The sequence below is a fragment of the Mytilus edulis genome, chromosome 4, assembly GCF_963676685.1.
Source record: "Mytilus edulis chromosome 4, xbMytEdul2.2, whole genome shotgun sequence".
NCBI classification, from domain to species: Eukaryota; Metazoa; Mollusca; class Bivalvia; order Mytilida; family Mytilidae; genus Mytilus; species Mytilus edulis.
The window spans coordinates 1,918,743-1,943,605 of NC_092347.1; the positions used below are offsets into that span (position 1 = coordinate 1,918,743).

The window sequence follows — 24,863 nt, forward strand, 5'->3', positions numbered from 1 at the left end:
AGCAGTTTTTTATCTATCTTATGTGCATACCTCGATAAAGGCCTGCAATTTCATGGAAATCGGGCAATATTTGTACATATGAGAGTGCTTAATAGACTGGACAGACAGACAATGAAAGGAAAGGACAGACAGACAGACAGACTGATGAACAGACAGACTCTCATTTTTATGTCTTCTGCAACATGTTGTGCCTCCAACATCGTTAATCCCCTCAGGTAAAAATTGAAGAAAGAAAAAAATAACAAATAGATTGTAACAATTTATTCCATGTAAAATATAACAACAAAATATATATATAACAACCTGTATAAAAGAAACAAGAGGCTCCTAGAAGCATGTATCACTCACTACAGACATAAACAACTTTTGTTATTTCAAATATTTTTTTGAAAATTGGGTAAAAAAATTACAGCATGATCTAATTATTTACTAATAATAGCTTCATACCAAAGATGAAAAGGTATTGTTGAAAATACTGAAATATTATAATGAATGATGTTATCCATGTATAATTATCTATCAATTTGATAATTGTTATTGATGTAAGGAACACCAATGGATGCCAAGCATCTGCAGCTGCCTATTTTGTTTTTCAACCAAAAATCCAATTCTACAACAGCCCATTTGGCCTTTCCACCAAAAATCTATTTCTACTGGTTTTAAAATATAAACATATAAATACTAATATGTTGATAAAGTAAAACTTCCTGTTTATGACTATAATGAAACTACTGATTATTAGATTATCACCAAAAGTTGGATAACTTATGGAGTGTCTTTATGCAAACTAAACCTCCAGGATATTGAGTGTAAATAATTTACTTGAGTGCTTAAAGACAACAGTTGTCTTACATATATAGTGTTGCCAAAGTAAATCAAACTTATAATGATAGACCATTTTTTATGAAAATAAACACATTGTATCTATTGATAATTGGTATAATCTTATGGAGACACCTTACTACACAATGTATCAAACTAGTTTTCCTATGTTACATTTAGGACAGTTATCCAAATTTTGATTTACTGCATTTTACTGCAAGTTAACTTTACCAAATAATAAAAGAAATGATGACTGAAAAATATGTTAAACTTGGGCTATTTCAGGGCTAGGTGTCCCAACTCCTATGTCATAATTATAACAAACAGGAAAAACATTTTTACTAACTGTACAAAAGTTTGCATATCAATTACTACAGTAAACTGCACATTCTGATTTTAAAATGGAAAGATGAAATTTTTTTAATTTACAACCTTAAAATTATTTGTTGAAGCTGAGAAAAATACACAAACACATATTGGATATATCATTGCATTATGACACTGAACAATGTTTTCACTTAAGATGAGTCAATACTATATATGCTATCCTTCTATTTACTAAAATTATATTCTCAGACTAATACAGTTTTTATCAATAAATGTAAGCATTATACAGACAGTGCTAGCAAATCTCAACATTGAGGACACAAAAAAATGTCTTCCTTATTGAAAAGCTATGTGTGAATAATATATTTAGTCTTTCATTTTAAAATATATTAACAACACGTGCATCTTGTCATTAAGAAAGAGACCAACAATATTTGACATATACAACCTTTGTAAAAATAATAATCAGAACTGAATGTGAATCACTTTATATTATTTTGTGAATACTGAAGGCAGGTATATAAAACTATTTATATTATTTTGTGAATACTGAAGGCAGGTATATAAAACTTTTTATATTATTTATTTTGGTAGAATGATAAAAACAGATAAGACTGCTGCACTTACATATACCATACAATAAACACAGGAGAACTTGGGTTAAACTGTTGAAAAACTGTCATTATCAACAAGCAATAGAGATTTCTCTTTAAAAGAAATATGACATATAGTCAATAATGGCCGGCATGTCCCTACATAATCTATCTGCTACTTAAAATATGGATCCTTTTACCTTCTAAGATATAAAGCTGGTATAAACTGTTAATAAGCAGAAATACCTATGTCTTGCATTTAACAACAGTCTTCACATTCAACAAAACAGCAGGTTCAAAGCCCAATAAATACTCGTTACACCTTCCAAATAACTTCTTTGAGACATGCACTAATCTAACTAATACATACATGTCCCCGGATGTATTTCCTACATAAATACTAGAAAAAATATATATATCTTGTTTACTCAATGCTGATTAAGACTGGTATCAGAATATATAATGTATATGTTTTTCAATGCTATTGTTTGTTCACATCTATTTTTTTTTCACAATATGAGTATCTAGTTTCCAGTGTTAGCATACATACTCTTTAAAGTATTCTGCATAGTATTCAAATTCTTATAAGTGAACTAAGCTACTATCATGAAATGTTACTTGTATTTTGCAACAATTCTTTACAGACTTTACACTGATTCAACAAATTGCACTAAAATAAAACATCTGTCATTTGCAGAGAAAACAAAAGTCAATAGCATCATGCAGCTTCAGTTTAATCTTATATCAAATTGTCTTTTTATTCTTTTTTTTATTCTAAAGACAAAAAGGGTGCAGAAATGTGACTTTTTGATTTGTACCTATTAAACACTTTTTTACAGTAATAAAGTTGAAAATTTTAAAGATTTCAAAAGACAAATTCTTGATAAAATTTTTGTCTATTTCAAATTTTATATTATAGAAAATCATGTTTTCCCAAGATCTTTTTTTTAACATCTTTTTCCATTAAGAGGTATTAAACTTAATTGAGTAAAGCAAAATATAACAAATACCCTTGTTCTAAATTTTCTATCATCTCTAAAGAGTATCAAAACTCATTATTTCTAAAACAAATCACCAAAGTAAAAAAATTCAATTTGCTTATAACAGTCAATACTATTACAGTGGTAAGGGGTGTTTAAAGATCATGATAACCCACAAAGGTCTCACTAAATATGTGTATGGTCAATGATTTGTGGAAGTTTTCTTATAATTCGATAAAACAGGTACTACAATCAACATTTTGAAAATTAAAGATGAATGGACAGAAAAAGACAGATCTCTACATAACCATCAGATGTTAGATGCTGATTAAGATATGACACATTGTTTAAGACAGGTTCTAATGCATGATTGTGAAATTATTGCATCACAGATTCCAAGAAAGACAACTCTTGGCACTTATCAGTTATCTCCACTTGGGCCATGCTGCCTCCCATAATTTTGATATCTCCTGTTTTGGTTTCTCTGAAGAATTGTGACGGGATTCTGTCTGGGTGGTGACATCATATATCCAGGGTATGTAGGAAAGGTATTCATACTGCCATACAATCTAGCTGCATTGAACATTTCAGCATTGCCAGAAGCGCCCTCTGGAGGATAGTATTGATTTCCACTTTGATATTGATTAAACGGTTGATATCTTTGTTCATTAGAGTCATAGTGTTGATATGACTGATTGTCTCTCCAGCCTCTCTCTAAAGGTTCCTTTCTGTCCCATAGTTTGGTTAATGCTTCTCCAACAGATGGTTCTACCTCCTATAAAGAAACGGGTTTTGACATGTTATCTCTGCCCTTGTATTAACTTTCTGTGATGTATTTTGTGATACACTTTAACATGACAGGAAATATTTGTGTCTGATAAAAATGAAAAAACAAGTTAGTCAACAAGTTTTCGCTTTTTTTTTATTCAGGTAGCAATATGCAGTTAGGAAATAAAATGAAAATTGACCCTAAAAAGTTGTAACTATTTTTTTTTTTTTTACTTTCTGATAAATGAAGCTTGTGTTAATTTAATTGTATGTTATCAGTATCTACCACTGATTTGATTTCCAATGTTTAATATACTGAAATAAAGCATCTTTATGCGTATCCTTTGCAACATTCCACATCTATATTGCAAAAAGCCACATAAAAAGTTAAAAAGTTTCTAAAATTTGATTTTATACTGCAACTAGTTGTGTTTATTTCCTAAATATAGTAACACAGCTATATTTTGTGCAATGTCAATTTCATCATGGAACACTTTTTCCACAGTCAGGGGTTCATTGAGAGATGAAAATAGGGTTGAAATTTGTGTTACGATTTAAATAGCTATGAATTTTTTTATTTAAGTTGCAATAAAACAATATTAGGTCCATGTCAGAAAAATATCAACTTTTTTGTACTCGGCAACAAACTTGGGAAGGGCTTGGTAGAATCTCGCCCTTCCCCAGTTTCTCAGCCTCATAAAACAAGAGGCTCTCAAGAGCCTGAATCGCTCACCTGAATTTTTTTGGTTTAATCTCTCATCAATGATTATTTTGGCTTTTCAATTTATTTAAATGTTCTTTGAATCGTCCTATTTTCTTCAAAAGCAAAAAAAAATCATTTTCTCCTATGTTCTATTTTAGCCATAGGAGCTATGTTTCTTGACATACAAGGAAATGAAATATAAAATTTATACTAGATACTCTGAAACTCTGAAACTCATTTAGCCTAAGTTTGGCTGAAATTGATACAGCAGTTTCATAAGAGAAGATTTTTTAAAGTAAGTCAACATGATGAAGAAATTGTGAAAAAAAGTCTTTAAAGGGCAATAACTCCTAAAGAGGTCAATTGACAATTTTGGTCAAATTGACTTATTTGTAGATCTTACTTTGCTGATCATATTTGCTGTTTACAGTTTATCTTTATCTATAATAATATTCAAGATAATGATCAAAAACTGCAAAATTTCCTTAAAATTACCAATTAAGTGGCAGCAACCCAACAATTGGATGTTTGATTCATCTGAAAATTTCAGGGCTGATAGATATTGACCTAATGAACATTTTTACTCCATGTCAGATTTGCTCTTAATGCTTTCGTTTTTGAGATATAAGCCAAAAACTGCATTTGACCCCTATGTTCTATTTTAAGTAACGGCGGCCATGTTTTTTGCTGGATCAAAAATCAAAGCACACACTTTGTGCAGGATAATCTAAGGAACAACCATGCTAATTTTTAACCAAATCCATTCAGTAGTTTCAGAGGAGAAGATTTTTTAAAGTTAGCAAATATGATGAACAAATTGTGAAAAATTGTCATTAAAGGACAATAACCCCTTAAGGGGTCAATTGACAATTTTGGTCATATTAACTTATTTGTAGATCTTACTTTGCTGATCTTTTTTGCTGTTTACAGTTTATCTTTATCTATAATAATATTCAAGATAATGACCAAAAACTGCAAAATTTCCTTAAAATTACCAATTAAGTGGCAGCAACCCAACAATGGTTTGTTTGATTCATCTGAAAATTTCAGGGCTGATAGATCTTGACCTAATGAACATTTTTACTCCATGTCAGATTTGCTCTAAATGCTTTCGTTTTTGAGATATAAGCCAAAAACTGCATTTGACCCCTATGTTCTATTTTAAGTAATGGCGGCCATGTTTTTTGACGGATCAAAAATCAAAGCACACACTTTGTGCAGGATAATCTAAGGAACAATCATGCTAAGTTTTAACCAAATCCATTCAGTAGTTTCAGAGGAGAAGATTTTTTAAAGTTAGCAAATATGATGAACAAATTGTGAAAAATTGTCATTAAAGGACAATAACCCCTTAAGGGGTCAATTGACAATTTTGGTCATATTAACTTATTTGTAGATCTTACTTTGCTGATCTTTTTTGCTGTTTACAGTTTATCTTTATCTATAATAATATTCAAGATAATGACAAAAAACTGCAAAATTTCCTTAAAATTACCAATTAAGTGGCAGCAACCCAACAATGGTTTGTTTGATTCATCTGAAAATTTCAGGGCTGATAGATCTTGACCTAATGAACATTTTTACCCCGTGTCAGATTTGCTCTAAATGCTTTCGTTTTTGAGATATAAGCCAAAAACTGCATTTGACCCCTATGTTCTATTTTAAGTAACGGCGGCCATGTTTTTTGACGGATCAAAAATCGAAGCGCACATTTTGTGCAGGATATACTAAGGAACAATCATGTTAAGTTTCATTAAAATCCATTCAGTAGTTTCAGAGGAGAAGATGTTTGAAAAATTGTTAACGACGACAGACGACGACGACGACGACGACGACGACGACGACGGACGCCAAGTGATGAGAAAAGCTCACATGGCCTTTTAGGCCAGGTGAGCTAAAAAAGGTTGATATTTTTCTGACATTGACCCCCTGTATATGTATGCAGATTTCATTTTTTTTTTATTGAAATCTTTTCCTAAACATTGACATTTATTTTGCCACTGGTTATAGACTATTTCTATCTTGATAATAAATTATATCTCTTTAAGAAGATATAACTTAGGAAGGTTAAAGGGACAAAAGAGGTTAATATAAAAAAGAAGATGTGGTATGATTGCCAATGAGACAACTATCCACAAAAGACCAAAATGACACAGACATTAACAACTATAGGTCACCGTACGGCCTTCAACAATGAGCAAAGCCCATACCGCATAGTCAGCTATAAAAGGCCCCGATAAGACAATGTAAAACAATTCAATTGAGAAAACTAACGGCCTTATTTATGTAAAAAAAAGAGAAAGAAAAACAAATATGTAACACATGAACAAACGACAACCACTTAATTACAGGCTCCTGACTTGGGACAGGCACATACATAAATTATGTGGCGGGGTTAAACATGTTAGCGGGATCCCAACCCTCCCCTTAACCTGGGACAGTGGTATAACAGTACAACATAAGAATGAACTATAAAAATCAGTTGAAAAAGGCTTAACTCATCAAATCTGACTAGATGATTGAACAAGAGTTTAAAACCATGCAAAAACATAGACATATACATACCTGTCCATCCCTACTAATTTGTACTCTCTTGTTCTCATTCAGTGGATTAAGCAGATGATGAGTCAATTGAAATGGAAGATTATTTCTGAAAAAAAAACCGAAAGAAATGCTATGATAATATCATTTATAATTTATATAAAATATTAATTCTTTAAAAAAATAAATTATAAGACTTATAATAAAAAGTTCGGAATATATATATATATATTTCTAGCGGGACGGCTACGGTGCAGGCGATTTGGTGTTACGATATCTCAGTAGCATGGGTTTCGAATCCCGGTGAGGGAAGAACAAAAAATTTGCGAAAGCAAATTTACAGATCTAACATTGTTGGGTTGATGTTTAGACGAGTTGTTTATATATATATATATAATTTTCAGGTTACATCAAATTAAAATCAATAAATGTTTAAAAATAAATCCTTCATCCCATATTTTTGTATAAAAACCCATTAAACTATACCTTTTTATCCATTCTATAGAGCATATATAATTGAAGTTAGAATTCTGTACACCTGACATTTTATCTTTTGCAGCTAAGGAAGTCATCTTGGCGTATCCTTGGAAATGTCCACTGGCATTGATAGAAAATACCATCAACACAGTTTTACCATCCTAAAAGGATAATAAAATTCAGAACTGATTAATAACATTAAATATATATATATATATGAAGAGACTATCTTTCCTTTCTTACAAAATGTTTGTCTAAAACATCTGGCTAAACTGTGAACATTTAAGTTGAAGGAATTCTGTGTCTATTTTTATTCCAAAGAGATTACCATAATTTTTAAAGATATAAAAACAAATTCTGATCCCAGTATACCTCTTTTTTTACCACATTGGCAATACTAAATATCAAATGACCAGCATTCAAAACTTGTTGAATCAATGGATTTTAAACTGAGTTAATTAATGATCGAGTTACATTCTCAATAAAAAAAACAAAAAACATGAATGTGTCCATAGTACAAGGATGCCCCAATCGCACTATCACTTCTATGTTCAGTGGACTGTGAAACAGTGGTTTAAACTCTAATTTGGCATTAAAGTTATTAAGATCACATCATAAGGAACATGTGTACTAAGTTTCAACTTCATCAAAAACTACTTTGACCAAAAAAAATTGAACCAAAATCTTTAACCTGAAGTGGGATGGAAGGACAAACGAAGGAATGGACAAATGGAAGAACGAATGGATGCAGTCCAGAAAAAAACATAATGCCCATAAATAGGGCATAAAAATGGGGTATAAAAAAACCCAATAAATACTCAACAATTACATTGGCTATAAAAGTTATTTACGCACCTGGAAAGCTTTATTGATTTTCTTTGCACTAGTAGCTGTGACAAACCAGGTTCCGTTACTGACTGACGTGTCTAATGTCTTCTGATGTGTACACTTCATCACATAATACCTACATGGATGACCTTGACCTTGTTTAGGTTGAGGACTACCTGATGGAGTACTGGCTTCACTACCTCTTGGACTGTTAGAGGAGGAGGTATTACTACTGAAAGATTCTCTATCTCCTTTGGGTGTCCCTGTAGATAAAACAAGTCAAATTATTACTATATAGCTGACATACATTTATCAAGTTTTATATATGCACTTTTCTTGATCGAATGGAAGTAACTAGAGAACATGATAATCTCAGGTTAAACTGATCAATGTCTGGTCACGCTTTAGGACATCTGTGATAAGTCTGGTATCCTACTAATAAACTGATCAATGTCTGGTCACGCTATAGGACATATGTGATAAGTCTGGTATCCTACTAATAAACTGATCAATGTCTGGTCACGCTTTAGGACATCTGTGATAAGTCTGGTATCCTACTAATAAACTGATCAATGTCTGGTCACGCTATAGGACATATGTGATAAGTCTGGTATCCTACTAATAAACTGATCAATGTCTGGTCACGCTTTAGGACATCTGTGATAAGTCTGGTATCCTACTAATAAACTGATCAATGTCTGGTCACGCTTTAGGACATCTGTGATAAGTCTGGTATCCTACTAATAAACTGATCAATGTCTGGTCACGCTATAGGACATATGTGATAAGTCTGGTATCCTACTAATAAACTGATCAATGTCTGGTCACGCTATAGGACATATGTGATAAGTCTGGTATCCTACTAATAAACTGATCAATGTCTGGTCACGCTTTAGGACATATGTGATAAGTCTGGTATCCTACTAATAAACTGATCAATGTCTGGTCACGCTTTAGGACATATGTGATAAGTCTGGTATTCTACTAATAAACTGATCAATGTCTGGTCACGCTTTAGGACATCTGTGATAAGTCTGGTATCCTACTAATAAACTGATCAATGTCTGGTCATGCTTTAGGACATATGTGATAAGTCTGGTATCCTACTAATAAACTGATCAATGTCTGGTCCCGCTTTAGGACATATGTGATAAGTCTGGTATCCTACTAATAAACTGATCAATGTCTGGTCACGCTTTAGGACATCTGTGATAAGTCTGGTATCCTACTAATAAACTGATCAATGTCTGGTCACGCTTTAGGACATCTGTCATAAGTCTGGTATCCTACTAATAAACTGATCAATGTCTGGTCACGCTTTAGGACATATGTGATAAGTAGGTATCCTACTAATAAACTTTTTTGAATTTGCTGAACATGAACTGATAGAAATCTAAAGTTGTTTTCAGTATGTCACAGTAGAAATAAAACTTTTTATTGAGTATCTAATTATAATGTGGTTACAAAATCATTGGAAGGATACCAATTTTTGTGGATTTTATGGTTACAAAGTTTGTATAAGAATGTATACAGACCTTGGCATAATCAAGACTGATATATCCAGGAAAATGCAAGTTTTTCTCAATGAATGAAAATTGGTACACATGAAAATAATAAAATCCACAGTATTGTTTTTATATCTCTTTTTCCACTCTTTCAAAAAGATTTCCTCATCACTGGCCCAAATTTAGTCAGTAGTTTACATAAAGTTGTTTGTCAAAAGATGGTTAGAGCGGTTTTAGTCCCAATGGAATAAACATAAATAGAACATAGAAAATAATTTTTGAAACATGAACAATTTAAAATTTAAAATTAATAAAATTAACACTGTTATATCATCAGATTTGTTTTCTCTTTATACAAAATCCAAATATATAACCATAAAATATTTGTAAGCCTGATATTTACTTGACAGAAGCTGAATCTGTTTGGCTGGTGGTGTTGTTAGACCCTTTCTCACATTCCTACCATTGCCATATTCTTCATTTTCATTACCAGAGTAGCTACCTGACATCAAAGATTCTGAGGCTGTAATTCAAATATTAACACATTCATATTGTTGGTATTTAAAGCAATTAAAAGTCATACACTAAACATTTGATTCCCTTATATTCTTGTTAAGGATAAGGAACTAATCTTAAGGACCATTGTTGAAACAATAAGTTTTATGTATAGTTGTGATATAAAGCATACTCCAAAAATTGAAAGTATCAGAAAACAGGAAATAGGTGTCTGACAGATTCAAAAAGTATTTTCACGTAACCAGTCATCCCTGTCAAGCAGCAGGCAAGATATGAAGTGATTCTGCATAGAAGTACTGAGGAAAGTTGTGATGAAAATAATAAATTCATTTTACATATTTGAAAAATTCAAAGTAACCACAAATAGGTTCTGCTCTCATATTACAACTCATCACTGTCAAATATATATTTTGAACCTTATTTGGCTACAGGTAATAGGAATCTGAGAATTCAGATGAGAAAATGCAGAATTAGTAATCATGATCAAGAAATAGAGAGAGGTAGATACAGGGGACTTCAGGCAATGGATAGAATTTGTAATATTTGTAAAAAAGAAGTGGAAGATGAACTCCATTTTTTACTTAAATGTTCATCTTTGGAAAGTGAGAGAGTTTCCATTATTTCCAACATAGTTCAAAGTTACAAAAACTTTCACAATTTAGATTATCAATCACAATTTATTTGGCTAATGTCCAATGAAGATAGTCACATTTTTAATCGAGCGAGCAATTTAATTAATAATTTAAATGTTGTGCAAAAACAACTATTAGGAACTTAGTAAATTTATATATTTTACTGTCAAAAAGACAGAGGCATAATTAAGATATTTGTAACTTTAGCTTCTTATTGTATGATCCTAAAAGCACCAGGGGAAAAACCAGGATATTTAAATTCAGTTTCCTATATTTTTTAGGATCACCGTATTTGTCAAAGTTAAACATGATACATTGTTTTATAAATATACATTAGTGTGTCTTTCTTTTCTCTTCATTGTAATCTTTGATTTAATTGTATTCAAATAATTGTAATCATTTTGTAATCATTTGCACCAAATTTAACTTGTGATTATTCTGCCTGTAATGGGCGTCTTTAATTGTCAGACAATAAAATATATTGGATTTTGATTTTATATCAAACTTAAATAGTTAGGTAATGGTACAGTAGTGCTTACTTATAATATAGGTAATGGTACAGTAGTGCTTACTTGTAATTTAGGTAATGGTACAGTAGTGCTTACTTGTAATATAGGTAATGGTACAGTAGTGCTTAATACTTGTAATATAGGTAATGGTACAGTAGTGCTTACTTGTAATATAGGTAATGGTACAGTAGTGCTTACTTGTAATATAGGTAATGGTACAGTAGTGCTTACATGTAATATAGGTAACGGTACAGTAGTGCTTACATGTAATATAGGTAATGGTACAGTAGTGCTTGCATGTAATATAGGTAATGGTACAGTAGTGCTTACTTGTAATATAGGTAATGGTACAGTAGTGCTTACATGTAATATAGGTAATGGTACAGTAGTGCTTACTTGTAATATAGGTAACGGTACAGTAGTGCTTACATGTAAGGCCACAATTAAAAATATTTCAGTTTGCCCAAACCCGACCCATGATGACTGGGTGTGGGTAGGTAGGTAGGCAAATTCTTTTTTTTTTTTTTTTTTTTTTATCCGAATTTGCATGAAAATATTAAAAGATCTTAAAACAGTATATCTTTTTTTTTCTCTGTCAAACCTTTGTAGAGACAACCAAAAGCCATGAATTTAAAACCCCTATAAATAAATTAGTCTACTATATGATTTGTATCCTCAGATGTTTATAACCCTGACAATTGCTAACTGTGTGAAAGGGCTGTTGGATTTGTGAAGTGATTTTCAACAGTTCCATCAACACGATGTTTGTGTAAAAAAAATATCAGCTGATTATGTTATGATTAAATTTGTTTGCAGTTTTTAAATCCTATTTCTATTAAAATAGATTAAATGTCCTAAAATATTTATATGAATTATTATCTACCATCCTTAGTTTGTGTCTTTTTCAAGTTTTGAAAACAAATTTATATTTTACATTATCACACAGGTAAACTAATTTGGCTATAAATAGATCAAAGCATGTTCTGTAGAATCTCCAAACTAAAAACGTATTTGTTATAATTTTATTTCTTTAAATAATCAAGTTTAAATTTTTGAAAATAATCATTATTGATAAAATATAATTGCATAAAGTTAACGTTTTCTGAAGACTTTTTTTTTAGGTCATGGTTCTAGAGGCTTCCTCACAAATTATATAAAAATCCAATATGGCATCCATAACATGTTTTTACTTTTGCACATGTGAAAAAATATTTCTGAAAAAAGTCAGATTCTCTTGCCAAAAGGGATTTATATTTATATTGCAATAAATTATTCAGAAGGAGTTACATTCAGTTAAGATTATATTTCTGATTCTTTGAGCAATTATAGTTTTATCAAATTCTCCCAAACAGCAACGTATTGACTGTCTAATGAGACTTGTAAATTTGAACTATTTGAATAAAAGGGCATCTAATTTACATGATAAAGGAAGATTATAATTAAAAACAACAATTTATCAAGAAATAATTCCTTTTTATTCAGTAAAAACAAAATCTTCTTGCAAGATTGTAAATTCGCAACTTCCGGATCCATTTCCTGTCAGAATAACATTGAAAATATTCGATTGCACATGGTTTTTGAACAAATCTACCTGAATATTCTTATCAGATATTCGATAACACGATGAAATTAACATTGAGCATATAGGTAAGGGTTTGGTAGTACAAACAACTACAGCGTAAAAAAACTGTGCCACTTCACATGTTTTACTTCTTTACGTTCGTTAAATCAGAAGATAAAAACAGAGAACATCGAATATCGATTAACTGCGTCTCTCATACGCTTTCTTTTAATCTTATTCACAGTTACTTTCAAACGCAAAGACGACAAACATTAAGTTTTATACGATGACGGAGCGGACCCAAAATAAATCCGAAAAAAAAAAATTCTTCCAAAAAACGTCAAAAAAAGAATTTGAGTCGGCGGGTTTATTTTGGGTCGGTCGCGTTTGGGCAAACATACAATCTTTTTATTTTGGCCTAATATAGGTAACAGTACAGTAGTGCTTACATGTAATATAGGTAATGGTACAGTAGTGCTTACTTGTAATATAGGTAATGGTACAGTAGTGCTTACTTGTAATACGGAATAGTTTTATAAATGCATTACATTGCTTTAAAGATCAACATATTGTTTATTACTTTTGATAACATATAATGAGTCAATAAGGACCTTACCCATACATACTTCATTGAATTTAAAGCTCAACAGTTTTATCTAATATTTTATAATACTAACTCATGGGTCTTGGTCTTTGTCCTATCCCAGCTGGCTGCTGTAGTCCTAAAGCTTGTTCTTCATTGGTTAAAACATTAATAACTGCTCTAATCACTGCCTGAAGAACAGAATATTCAAGGTTTGAAAATGTTATGGTATTATCCAGAAACAAGATTCAAATATTCTTTAATCTATACAGATACTGATGGCTGGTTCAAGCATTTAACATACTCCACATAAAGTAAAGACGTAAAAAATAACTTGTGTTAAGAATCTATAGATATCTAAGAATATTATAAGTTTTTTATATAAGCTTTTCCATAGACATAAAATCAACAATATATGGAAAGCACCAGTGTGTTACTTAATGAAATGAATGGACATAAAAATCCTCAAAACAACATATGGCCATTATTGGATTAATATACATTGTGGGTTGTTGGTCATGATTGAATGCTGTATGGTGAACAGAAGTTGTTATGGTGGATAGTTATCTCATTGACATTCATACTATGTCTCCTTAATATTTGTATAAAAACTAGATATATTTCTTCCTTTTTAACTGCAAAAGCTATAATGTGTTGTTTGTTTCTGAACTCTGACCTATGATGTATTTACTCCTGAGTTTACCTCATCCACTTGAGACCAAGGTTTTGATGGATTTCTCATCCTCCTCAAGAAAAGACTGTGCCATTTAGTCCTTAATTGCATAATACAGGTTGCTGTCTACAACATAAATAAACAAACAAATTAAATAGTGATAAATTAAAAGTGAATCAATCTGAAATATGTATATGTAAATGAAGTACAAATATATGGTCTGTACAAGGAAGTTAAAATATTATTACACTAAACAAGACCTAGCAGTGTCAATATGGAGATGAGAGAAAACTATAGAAACCACTATTATAGACATATGAATACATTGCATATCCTCATCCCAAACTGGTTTATAAGTTTAAAAACTACATAATATGTTTTTTCTTACACCAATGGTTTATTTCTTTGGTTTTCTAACAGCTAAAGACTTCTTTTAGAACTAAGATCACATTTTTGATTATTTGTAATCATTACTTATCATGTAAACCAATATAATATTAGCACTTTTGTTTGACCACTAAGCAATAAATGCCAGCCTTAGGAAGCTAAAGCATTAACTGTACATGATTTCAAGACTGTCTAAATGATTTACCTCTGGATCAATTTTAAATGTGAGCCAGTCATCCAGATGTAATGATGTCTTTGATACTTCTCCGTCTACTTCTTCTTCACTGTCACTGGCAGCATCAACATAGTCATCATAATGACGGTACTCTGTAAAATATGGTAAGGTATGTACTAATAAACTGTTCCAAACATTGCTGATTGTTGAAAGCCGTACAGTGACCTATATATATGTAAATTCTGTGTCATTTGGCCTCTTGTTGAGAGTTGTCTCATTGGGAAATATACAACATCTTCTTTTTCATATTTATCATACATTATGTTACATTGCTATCAAACTGCTTCTGATTTTACTAACAATACATAATAATGGCAAAAAAAATCAAAAAAACTTATATGGAAAATCAGTCAACTAGTCATGAATATCTCTTTTCAGTTGTCTTAAATGAACCATATACAAAGGACTACTAAAAGTTAAGCATGAAAAACAATAAAAATCAAATAATTTAGAGTGAAATTAACAAATCTTTATCACTATTTACTGCATTGACTTTGGCATGAAGTTGTACATCTAATAATTACATCTTTTTACGCTGGTTCAAAAATTCTTAAAAAATAAATAAATAGAAATATAAGATGTTTACTTCTTTCATTTTTTAACTGTCTAAGTATTACATACCTGTATCAGCATCCTTGATTGCATCAGGAGAGAGTTTACTAGGACCAGCAAACAGGGCTACAGTAGCTGAAGACACCAGTGTAGAACATCTGACAAATGCCAGTCTTTCATAGCGAGACATCTCATCATACATTAAATAGTCTGATGGAAGGTTTCTGACAATGTTCTTATGTGTGGCATTCTTATTGAGACAGCCAGAGTTTGGTAAAGTGTTTAATACTGATGACATGTGGAACTTCACTTTACCTTCTTTACTGTAAACAAAGATAGGATAGTAACAATCGTTACACTGATAAAACATCAAAACCAGAGATATAACACACCTAGGGCACACCTACATTATAAGTAAAGTTATGTTTTATATGTGAAAATGAAAAGTGTAAAACAATTTACTGAATAAATTTTCAAGCAAACCATATAACTGTCCAAAATAGTCTTTGCTTGTCATTTGTAAATGTAGTTCATAAGTGTTTTTTGTTTTTTTAATTTAGATAAGACCCTTGGTTTTCCTGTTTGAATGGTTTAACACTTGTCATTTTTGGGGCCCTTTGTAGCTTTCTGTTCAGTGTGCGTCAATGCTCCCTGCTGCAGATCATACTTTGACCTATAATGGTTTACTTTTACAAATTGTGACTTGGATGGAGAGATGTCTCATTGGCACTTATACCACATCTTCTTATTTCTTTTTTTAATGTTGAAATAAGTTTATCCTAGTCTGTTTTCTATTTTTTTTTATTGATATCATATCTTACTATGATAGAAGTTGTGACTTTTGTCTATCCACTCTGATGATATTAGGGTACATCCCTGCACACAATGATGCCTTGACCACTGCCCAGTTCTCAGAATTAGTATTCAGATCTCGTATATCTCCTCCTCCTCTGGCTCTCACAAATCCTGAGGCTCTTAGTTGACCCAACAGTTGTGCCCTACACAAAAAATATTATTTCTTTATAAGTGTTGGAAATAGAAATTCTTTTACTCAAAGTTTGTGTTATGGTAATATTTATAGCGAACCCTATGATAGTTTTCCATAGATTCACCTGCAACTTACCTGTCGATTTAAACTTTTGTAAGTTCTATTGTCCCATCTAACAAATACAACAGGTATTGTTCTCTGTAAAGTTTATTCACCAGGACCTTTAAATTTCTTCTAGGAGAAATATATCACTCATTGATTAATATACCTAAACAAAAAATTGAACTGTCAATGATGAAAAAATACTTATACCAATACTAAGAAAGGACTCACAAAACTGCATGTGGTGTTGTATTTATTCAATACCAAAAACTCGTTTTTAATGTGTTCAATATTGATTTAATATGATTTAAAAATAAAATTTGATTTCTGATCAAAAATTCAATAAATATTTTTGTGTGTTTGATAAATAAAAATTTGAATATTATTATTTTTAAATTAAGGTCTTCATAAACATAGTCTATAAATTAACAACAACAAAAACATGCAAATTCATTGGAAAATACTAAAAAATGTGTCTAAAATAAACTTTTTATTATTAAATCAGATTTTATATTGAACAGATTGAAAATATATTAATGATATATTGAATAAATACAATATTGCATACAGTTTATGTGAGTTTATAGAAGTATTTCAATAAAAAAACAGATAATTTTTTGGTCAGGTAAATTAATCAATGAGTGATATATTTCTCCTTGAAGAAATTTAAAGGTCCTGGTGAATGAACTATACAGAGAACAATACCTGTTGTATTTGTTAGATGGGACAATAGAACTTACAAAAGTTTAAATCGACAGGTAACTTGCAGGTGAATCTATGGAAAACTATCATAGGGTTCGCAATAAAACAATTGCATAATTTCTGTTATGGGTGTTATATTTTATATCTTAACATTCTCCGGCAAAACTTTTAATGTTCTTTAATGACAGCATAATCATTATTTGTTCTTAAAAATGCTAATCGTGTAGATTTTTTTTAACTCAGTAAAGTTTTAGATATAGTGGAATTGTGAAACTGGTGCATTATAAGAAATATACATGTAATTGTGTATACTGTGCAATATGACAAACAGAAAATAATTGGATATGTTACATGCATTTTAAGTGAATTGAATGGGCTATAGGAATTTTTCTGCTTTGTAACTATTTAAATTGCTTGGATCATCAGTGAGTAGATAACCTTTAACATTATATTCAAAATCTGATTATGAAAGTTCTTCAACATGATAGACTATCTTCTCTGATTACAAATCTATACCTCATCCCAACAATCATTTCCATGACAGCAGATGACAGGTAATTCTTATGACAGAAACTTCTATCCCACCCATCAGTCTTAGCTTTCTGCCATGCCTAAAATGTCAAAATACATTAAATATTGTATTTCTATACGATTTTTCAATCTTTAAAGAAGATCCTTTATTTTGATATTGTTAGGTATTATTACTACGACGGTTATTCAGTGTGCACCACATTTTTTATATTATTTCTTCATAGACAGAAAAAAATACTACAATCATTTCTTATAATTTAATTCTAAATTCAATTTATACTGAAGTAAACCATGAAAAAACATTGATGACGTCACGGACACATGACAGTTATGTCTAGGAGCTGAAAAACAAAACAACGTCAGCCAATCAGAAGACGTGTTAAATCCAAAATTAAATTATTATTAGGTATTATTTAAAAAAAAACTCTTATAACAACAACCCTCCATAGAATGTTTAGTAATTTTGATTGGATTAACATGTTTTGGTAGTCAGAGTCATCAGAAACAATACAAGGACTCAATATTTTACTATAAACCAATGAAGTGATATTACACATAACAATGTTACCTTGGCATAGAAATAGAAGACATTAATAGAAAGTTAGTATGACATTCTTGTAATTATATTGGAACCTCTAAATACATGTAACTCAGATCATAAATCTAAATTGATTTATTATCGTGAAATAATTACCATGTAAACAAAAGTTCAATTTACAATTTCATGTCTTGTAGAAGAATCTGTGAAAGTAATGGTTGAATTATATCAAACTGTTTTCAAGGAGTTGCAGAAATAGAACTAGAGGCTCTAAAGAGCCTGTGTTGCTCACCTTGGTATATGTGAATATTAAACAAAGGACGCAGATAGATTCATGAAAAATTGTGTTTTGGTGATGGTGAAGTGTTTGTACATCTTACTTTACTGAACATTCTTGCTGCTTACAATTATCTTTATCTATAATGAACTTGGCCAAGTAGTTTCAGTGGAAAATGTTAGTAAATATTTACAAATTTTATGAAAATTTAAAAAAATTGACTATAAAGGACAATAACTCCTTAGGGGGTCAATTGACCATTTCAGTCACGTTGACTTATTTGTAATTCTTACTTTTCTGAACATTATTGCTGTTTACAGATTATCTCTATCTATAATAGTATTCAAGATAATAACAAAAAACAGCAAAATTTCCTTAAAATTACCAATTCAGGGGCAGCAACCTAACAACCAGTTGTCCAATTCATCTGAAAATTTTAGAGCAGATAGATCTCGACTTGATTAACAATTTCTTCCACTGTCAGATTTGCTCTAAATGCTTTAGTTTTTAAGTTATAAGCCCAAAACTGCATTTTACCCCTATGTTCTATTTTTAGCCATGGCGGCCATCTTGGTTGGTTGGTTGGGTCTCTGGACACAATTTTTAAACTAGATACCCCAATGATGATTGTGGCCAAGTTTGATTTTATTTGGCCCAGTAGTTTCAGAGGAGAAGATTTTTGTAAAAGATAACTAAGATTTACGAAAAAAATGGTTAAAAATTGACTATAAAGGACAATAACTCCTAAAGGGGTCAACTGACCATTTTGGACCTGTTGACTTATTTGTAAATCTTACTTTGCTAAACATTTTTTCTATCTACAGTTTATCTCTATCTATAATAATATTCAAGAAAATAACCAAAAATAGCAAAAATTTCCTTAAAATTACCAATTCAGGGGCAGCAACCTAACAAAGGGTTTTCCGATTCATCTGAAAATTTAAGGACAGTTAGATCTTGACCTAATAAACAACTTTAATCCTTGTCAAATTTGCTCTAATTGCTTTGGTTTTTGAGTTATAAGCCAAAAACTGCATTTTACCCCTATGTTCTATTTTTAGCCATGGCGGCCATCTTGGTTGGTTGTGCGGGTCACCGGACACAATTTTTAAACTAGATACCCTAATTATGATTTTGGCCATATTTGGTTAAATTTGGCCCAGTAGTTTCAGAGGAGAAGATTTTTGTAAAAGATAACTAAGATTTACGAAAAATGGTTAAAAATTGACTATAAAGGGCAATAACTCCTAAAGGGGTTAACTGACCATTTTAGACCTGTTGACCTATTTGTAAATCTTACTTTGTTTAACATTTTTTCTATTTACAGTTTATCTCTATCTATAATAATATTCAAGATAATAACCAAAAACAGCAAAAATTTTCTTAAAATTACCAATTCAGGGGCAGCAACCTAACAACGGGTTGTCCGATTCATCTGAAAATTTCAGGGCAGTTAGATCTTGACCTGATAAACAATTTTACCCCATGTCAGATTTGCTCTAAATGCTTTGGTTTTTGAGTTATAAGCCAAAAACTGCATTTTACCCCCATGTTCTATTTTTAGCCATGGCGGCCATCTTGGTTGGTTGGCGGGGTCACCGAACACAATTTTTAAATAAGATACCCCAATGATGATTGTAACCAAGTTTGGTTGAAATTAGCCCAGTAGTTTCAGAGGAGAAGATTTTTGTAAAAGTTAACGACGGACGACGACGACGACGGACGACGGACGCCAAGTGATGAGAAAAGCTCACTTGGCCCTTCCGGCCAGGTGAGCTAAAAAGGACTGCTGTGATCCCTACATATTGCTACAGCTTTATTATCGGTGAAACAATTACCATGTAAACGAAAGTTCAATTTACAATTTGTGCTGTTAATGCTTTTTGTAACTCTTATTTGCACTCATAACAACCCTGCACATCTATGATATCCAATTCAGGGATTCTATCAAATAGTGTTTTACCAAATATTGGTTCACTCCTTTTTCACATCAATTGTTGAATACAGGAATAATATTCAGTCAATGGTATAATTTTCAACCATATTTACCTGAAAAGCTCTAAGTAACGACATATGATCACTGTAAGTAGAGGCTGAAAATTTATGTCTAGACATGGTAGCTGCTCTTTTCTGTGATGGCTGTGCTGGTAACATAACTAAAATATTAGAAATATCAAATAAATCAAATGCTTTCAACTGGGCTAGGTCACTGTTTACTACATAATTGAAATTAAAACTAGAGGCTCTAAAGAGCCTGTGTCGCTCACCTTGGTCTATGTGCATATTTAACAAAGGACACAAATGGATTCATGACAAAATTGTATTTTGGTGATGGTGATGTGTTTGAAGTTCTTACTTTACTGAACATTCTTGCTTCTTACAATTATATCTATAATGAACTTTGCCCATTAGTAACAGAGAAAAATATTTGGTAAAAATTTACATAAATTTACCAAATTAATGAAAATTGTTAAAAATTGACTATAAAGGGCAATAACTCCTTAAGGGGTCAATTGACCATTTAGGTCATGTGGACTTATTTGTAGATCTTACTTTGATGAACATTATCGCTGTTTACAGTTTATCGCTATCTATAATAGTATTCAAGATAATAACCAAAAACAGCAAAATTTCTTTAAAAATTACCAATTGGAGGGCAGCAACCCAACAACAGGTTGTCCAATTCATTTGAATATTTCAGGGCAGATATATATTGACTTGATTAACAATTAAACTCCTTGTCAGATTTCCTCTAAATGATTTGGTTTCAGAGTTGTAAGCAAAAAACTACATTTTACCCCTGTTCTATTTTTAGCCATGGTGGCCATCTTGGTTGGATGGCCAGGTCATCGACACATTTTTCAAACAAGGTACCTCAAAGATGATTGTGGCCAAGTTTGAATTAATTTGGCCCAGTAGTTTCAGAGGAGAAGATTTTTGTAAAAGATAACTAAGATTTACGAAAAATGGTTAAAAATTGACTATAAAGGGCAATAACTCCTAAAGGGGTCAACTGACCATTTCCGTCATGTTGACTTATTTGTAAATCTTACTTTGCTGAACATTATTGCTGTTTACAGTTTATCTCTATCTATAATAATATTCAAGATAATAACCAAAAACGGCAAAATTTCCTCAAAATTACCAATTCAGGGGCAGCAACCCAACAACAGGTTGACCGATTCATCTGAAAATTTCAGGGCAGATAGATCTTGACCTGATAAACATTTTTACCCCACATCAGATTTGCTCTAAATGCTTTGGTTTTTGAGTTATAAGCCAAAAACTGCATTTTACCCCTATGTTCTATTTTTAGCCGTGGCGGCCATCTTGGTTGGTTGACCGGGTCACGCCACACAGTTTTTAAACTAGATACCCCAAAGATGATTGTGGCCAAGTTTGGATTAATTTGGCCCAGTAGTTTCAGAGGAGAAGATTTTTGTAAAAGATTACTTAGATTTATGAAAAATGGTTAAAAATTGACTATAAAGGGCAATAACTCCTAAAGGGGTCAACTGACCATTTCGGTCATGTTGACTTACTTGTAAATCTAACTTTGCCAAACATTATTGCTGTTTACAGCTTATCTCTATCTATAATAATATTCAAGATAATAACCAAAAACAGCAAAATTTCCTCAAAATGACCAATTCAGGGGCAGCAACCCAACAACGGGTTGACCGATTCATCTGAAAATTTCAGGGCAGATAGATCTTGACCTGATAAACATATTTACCCCATGTCAGATTTGCTCTAAATGCTTTGGTTTTTGAGTTATAAGCCAAAAACTGCATTTTACCCCTATGTTCTATTTTTAGCCGTGGCGGCCATCTTGGTTGGTTGACCGGGTCACGCCACACATTTTTTAAACTAGATACCCCAATGATGATTTTGGTCAAGTTTGGTTAAATTTGGCCCAGTAGTTTCAGAGGAGAAGATTTTTGTAAAAGTTAACGACGCCGGACGACGGAGGACGACGGACGACGACGCCGGACGCCGGACGCAAAGTGATGGGAATAGCTCACTTGGCCCTTCGGGCCAGGTGAGCTAAAAAATAGGGAGAGTTTTTGGCTTCAAGTCAATAGTTCAATGCTGTCATATTTTACATGTCCCTGTCCCTAGTCAGCAGCCAGTATGTTTTCACTGTAAATATATTTTGGAATGCTTATTTTGTAAGACTTGCAAAACAACAAAAGGTGTAAACAATGATCAGATAAACACACCAAACAAATTGAGCAATGACCAATGAATTCGAAAATAAGGTGAATGATCCTTGCCAGATGGACATGTATCTATCTTCTCATTAGCCATAAAAGTGTTGACCTACTGCTTATTGTGTCGGTGAACCAAACATAATCATGAAAATTTAATGCTGAACAATGAACCATGAAAATGACAAGGTCAGACAGATCTGTGCATCCAAAGACTGCACTTTTTGATTAACAAGCCTCTAACTTACATGGATCTTTATAAGCCAATGAACACACAATGGTGAGTATAGGGTCTAAACACTTCAATACAACAGCATATAATACCATCTTCCCAAGTCTTGGCTCTATTGGCATGTCTGCTAGGTGATGTCCTAATTCTGTTAAATCTTCAAAACTGTCTAATGCATCCATTTGCTATTTTTGTAATACAAAAGTTATCATGTATGACTTTATGATAATTTCTTACACATTTTAAGACTAGCACAAATTAAAAAAATAATTGTTAAAAATTACAATTTGCTGTATAATGACTTGAAACACCTGACAATCCACATAACAAAAAACTAAAGTCAATAATTATGAATATTTTATCAAAAATTCTGAAAATTTAGCATACTGAGCTTTCTGAGTATCAAATAAAACAAGTTCCTTTCAAATTTCACAAGCAATGTTTATAAGAATTGGAAGATAGATTAAAAAAACCCAACACAAACATTAAAATAAAATTCTTTTTGAAATACCAAGCAGACTAGATAGGACTACAGGACCAGCCTAAACTCTTAGTATTCAAGTAGACTGTACTATGTATAAAGAAATGCCAATTCTAAACAAATCATTGAACAATAATTCAACAGACTGCAAGTCAGAGTATAATTTGAGATATTTAATTGATATTTACCTTTAAGATATGCACAGCATTCCTGGTGACTAGAAATGGTGGTGGTTCTGGTGCTTTCCCTAAGAAATCGGCTATACTTATATTAGCTGGAGCTAATAACTTTGTGTGTAGACATAACTCCTAAAATATAACTTAGGAATCACATTTTGTTTTTTGTCTTCTCCAAATATGACCTGGATTCACAAGTATAAATAGTATTGGGTGAGGTTTGTATGATGCAATCATAGTTCTCTTCTTAGTTTTGGTGGACAGTTGTTTCTGTTTTCTTTTTTTACTTTGGACAGAAGTTGTTGTTCATGTAATTTGTTAAATTATGGTTTTGATTGTACCCTCAATATTTTCTCCCCCTATTTTGTAAAAGGTAGGGGGAGAAAATAAGTTTTTTTTGCATTTCCAAAATAATGTTTTGAGCACAACTCATATTGTGAATCAAAGCACCTTTAGCATTTTGTAGTTCGGTAGTAAAACGAACACATGCACAATTCTAATGGCAATAATGGTAGGTGCTTGTTTTGTTATTATTACTATTTATACACAAGATATTTTCTCATGTACATATATATTCCAAATAGTTTTCAATAAACCTACACACTTTTAATATTAGTTGCCATAAAATGAGTAAATATTTGTTTATATGGTAACTACTGTGGATTCATTATTAATCGGTGGATACTAATTTTTGTGGATTTCGTGGATACAGATGAACAACGAAATTAACTATTCTACGTAATACAAATTTTCTATAAAGTTATATGCAGATTTTTGCAAAACAAAAATCAAATATCCACAAACATGCAAGTTTTCAATCCACGAAAATTGGTACCCACGAAAATAAATGAATGCACAGTATCCTTATATTTACCTGTAAAGGATATCTGAGTATTTCTGGTGCAGGATAATCTATAAGGGAATTAAACCTGACAGTACTCATTAGATGATAACAGGATCCTGGACGACATCTACCAGCTCTGAAATTAAATAAGTATTTCTATGATATGTCATTGTTTCGAGCTAACTGTGCAACCATCATGGGGAAGTTGAGGTTGTCAAAAAAAAAAATTGTTGATGTTACATATGCAAATTATTATTCAATGATATTTATTACATCACAAACAAAGTAATTAGAAAAAGATATATATTGTTTTTATGTTATTAGGTTACATTCTGCTTTAAAAAAAGTAGTGAATCTGCAAAAATATCCTGCACATCTTGTCTGACTTTTTCTGTTCTAAAAATATTAATTGACTAATAATCATAAAATGTAAAATGAAACTGTTGCAATACTCAAATGGATATGTTCAGGTCATCAAACTACTACATTATCTATTTCTAAAAGAACACTTAAACTGTTTGTACATTTAAAGCATAATTCCTGAATGTTAAGATACACACATAAGTTATACAACATACCTTCCCCTCCTCTG

General features: G+C 31.6%; 1 protein-coding gene across 1 annotated transcript in view; it reads right to left on the reverse strand.

Moving 5' to 3' along the window:
• Positions 1-246: 246 nt before the first annotated feature.
• The window catches only part of LOC139518713 (3'-5' RNA helicase YTHDC2-like), a 48,055-nt gene continuing 23,438 nt past the window's right edge, over positions 247-24,863 (reverse strand). Inside the window, exons 18-33 of the mRNA XM_071310190.1 lie at positions 24,302-24,407; positions 23,440-23,559; positions 22,790-22,955; positions 20,380-20,486; positions 17,501-17,595; positions 16,014-16,190; positions 15,262-15,515; positions 14,611-14,732; positions 14,049-14,144; positions 13,440-13,536; positions 9,948-10,067; positions 8,067-8,302; positions 7,221-7,372; positions 6,759-6,843; positions 2,895-3,497; positions 247-2,793 (exon numbers count right to left, since the gene is read on the reverse strand). Of these exons, the coding sequence (XP_071166291.1) occupies positions 3,144-3,497; positions 6,759-6,843; positions 7,221-7,372; positions 8,067-8,302; positions 9,948-10,067; positions 13,440-13,536; positions 14,049-14,144; positions 14,611-14,732; positions 15,262-15,515; positions 16,014-16,190; positions 17,501-17,595; positions 20,380-20,486; positions 22,790-22,955; positions 23,440-23,559; positions 24,302-24,407 (2,287 nt within the window). The 3' untranslated portion in view covers positions 247-2,793; positions 2,895-3,143. The remainder of the gene's footprint in view (positions 2,794-2,894; positions 3,498-6,758; positions 6,844-7,220; positions 7,373-8,066; positions 8,303-9,947; positions 10,068-13,439; positions 13,537-14,048; positions 14,145-14,610; positions 14,733-15,261; positions 15,516-16,013; positions 16,191-17,500; positions 17,596-20,379; positions 20,487-22,789; positions 22,956-23,439; positions 23,560-24,301; positions 24,408-24,863) is intronic.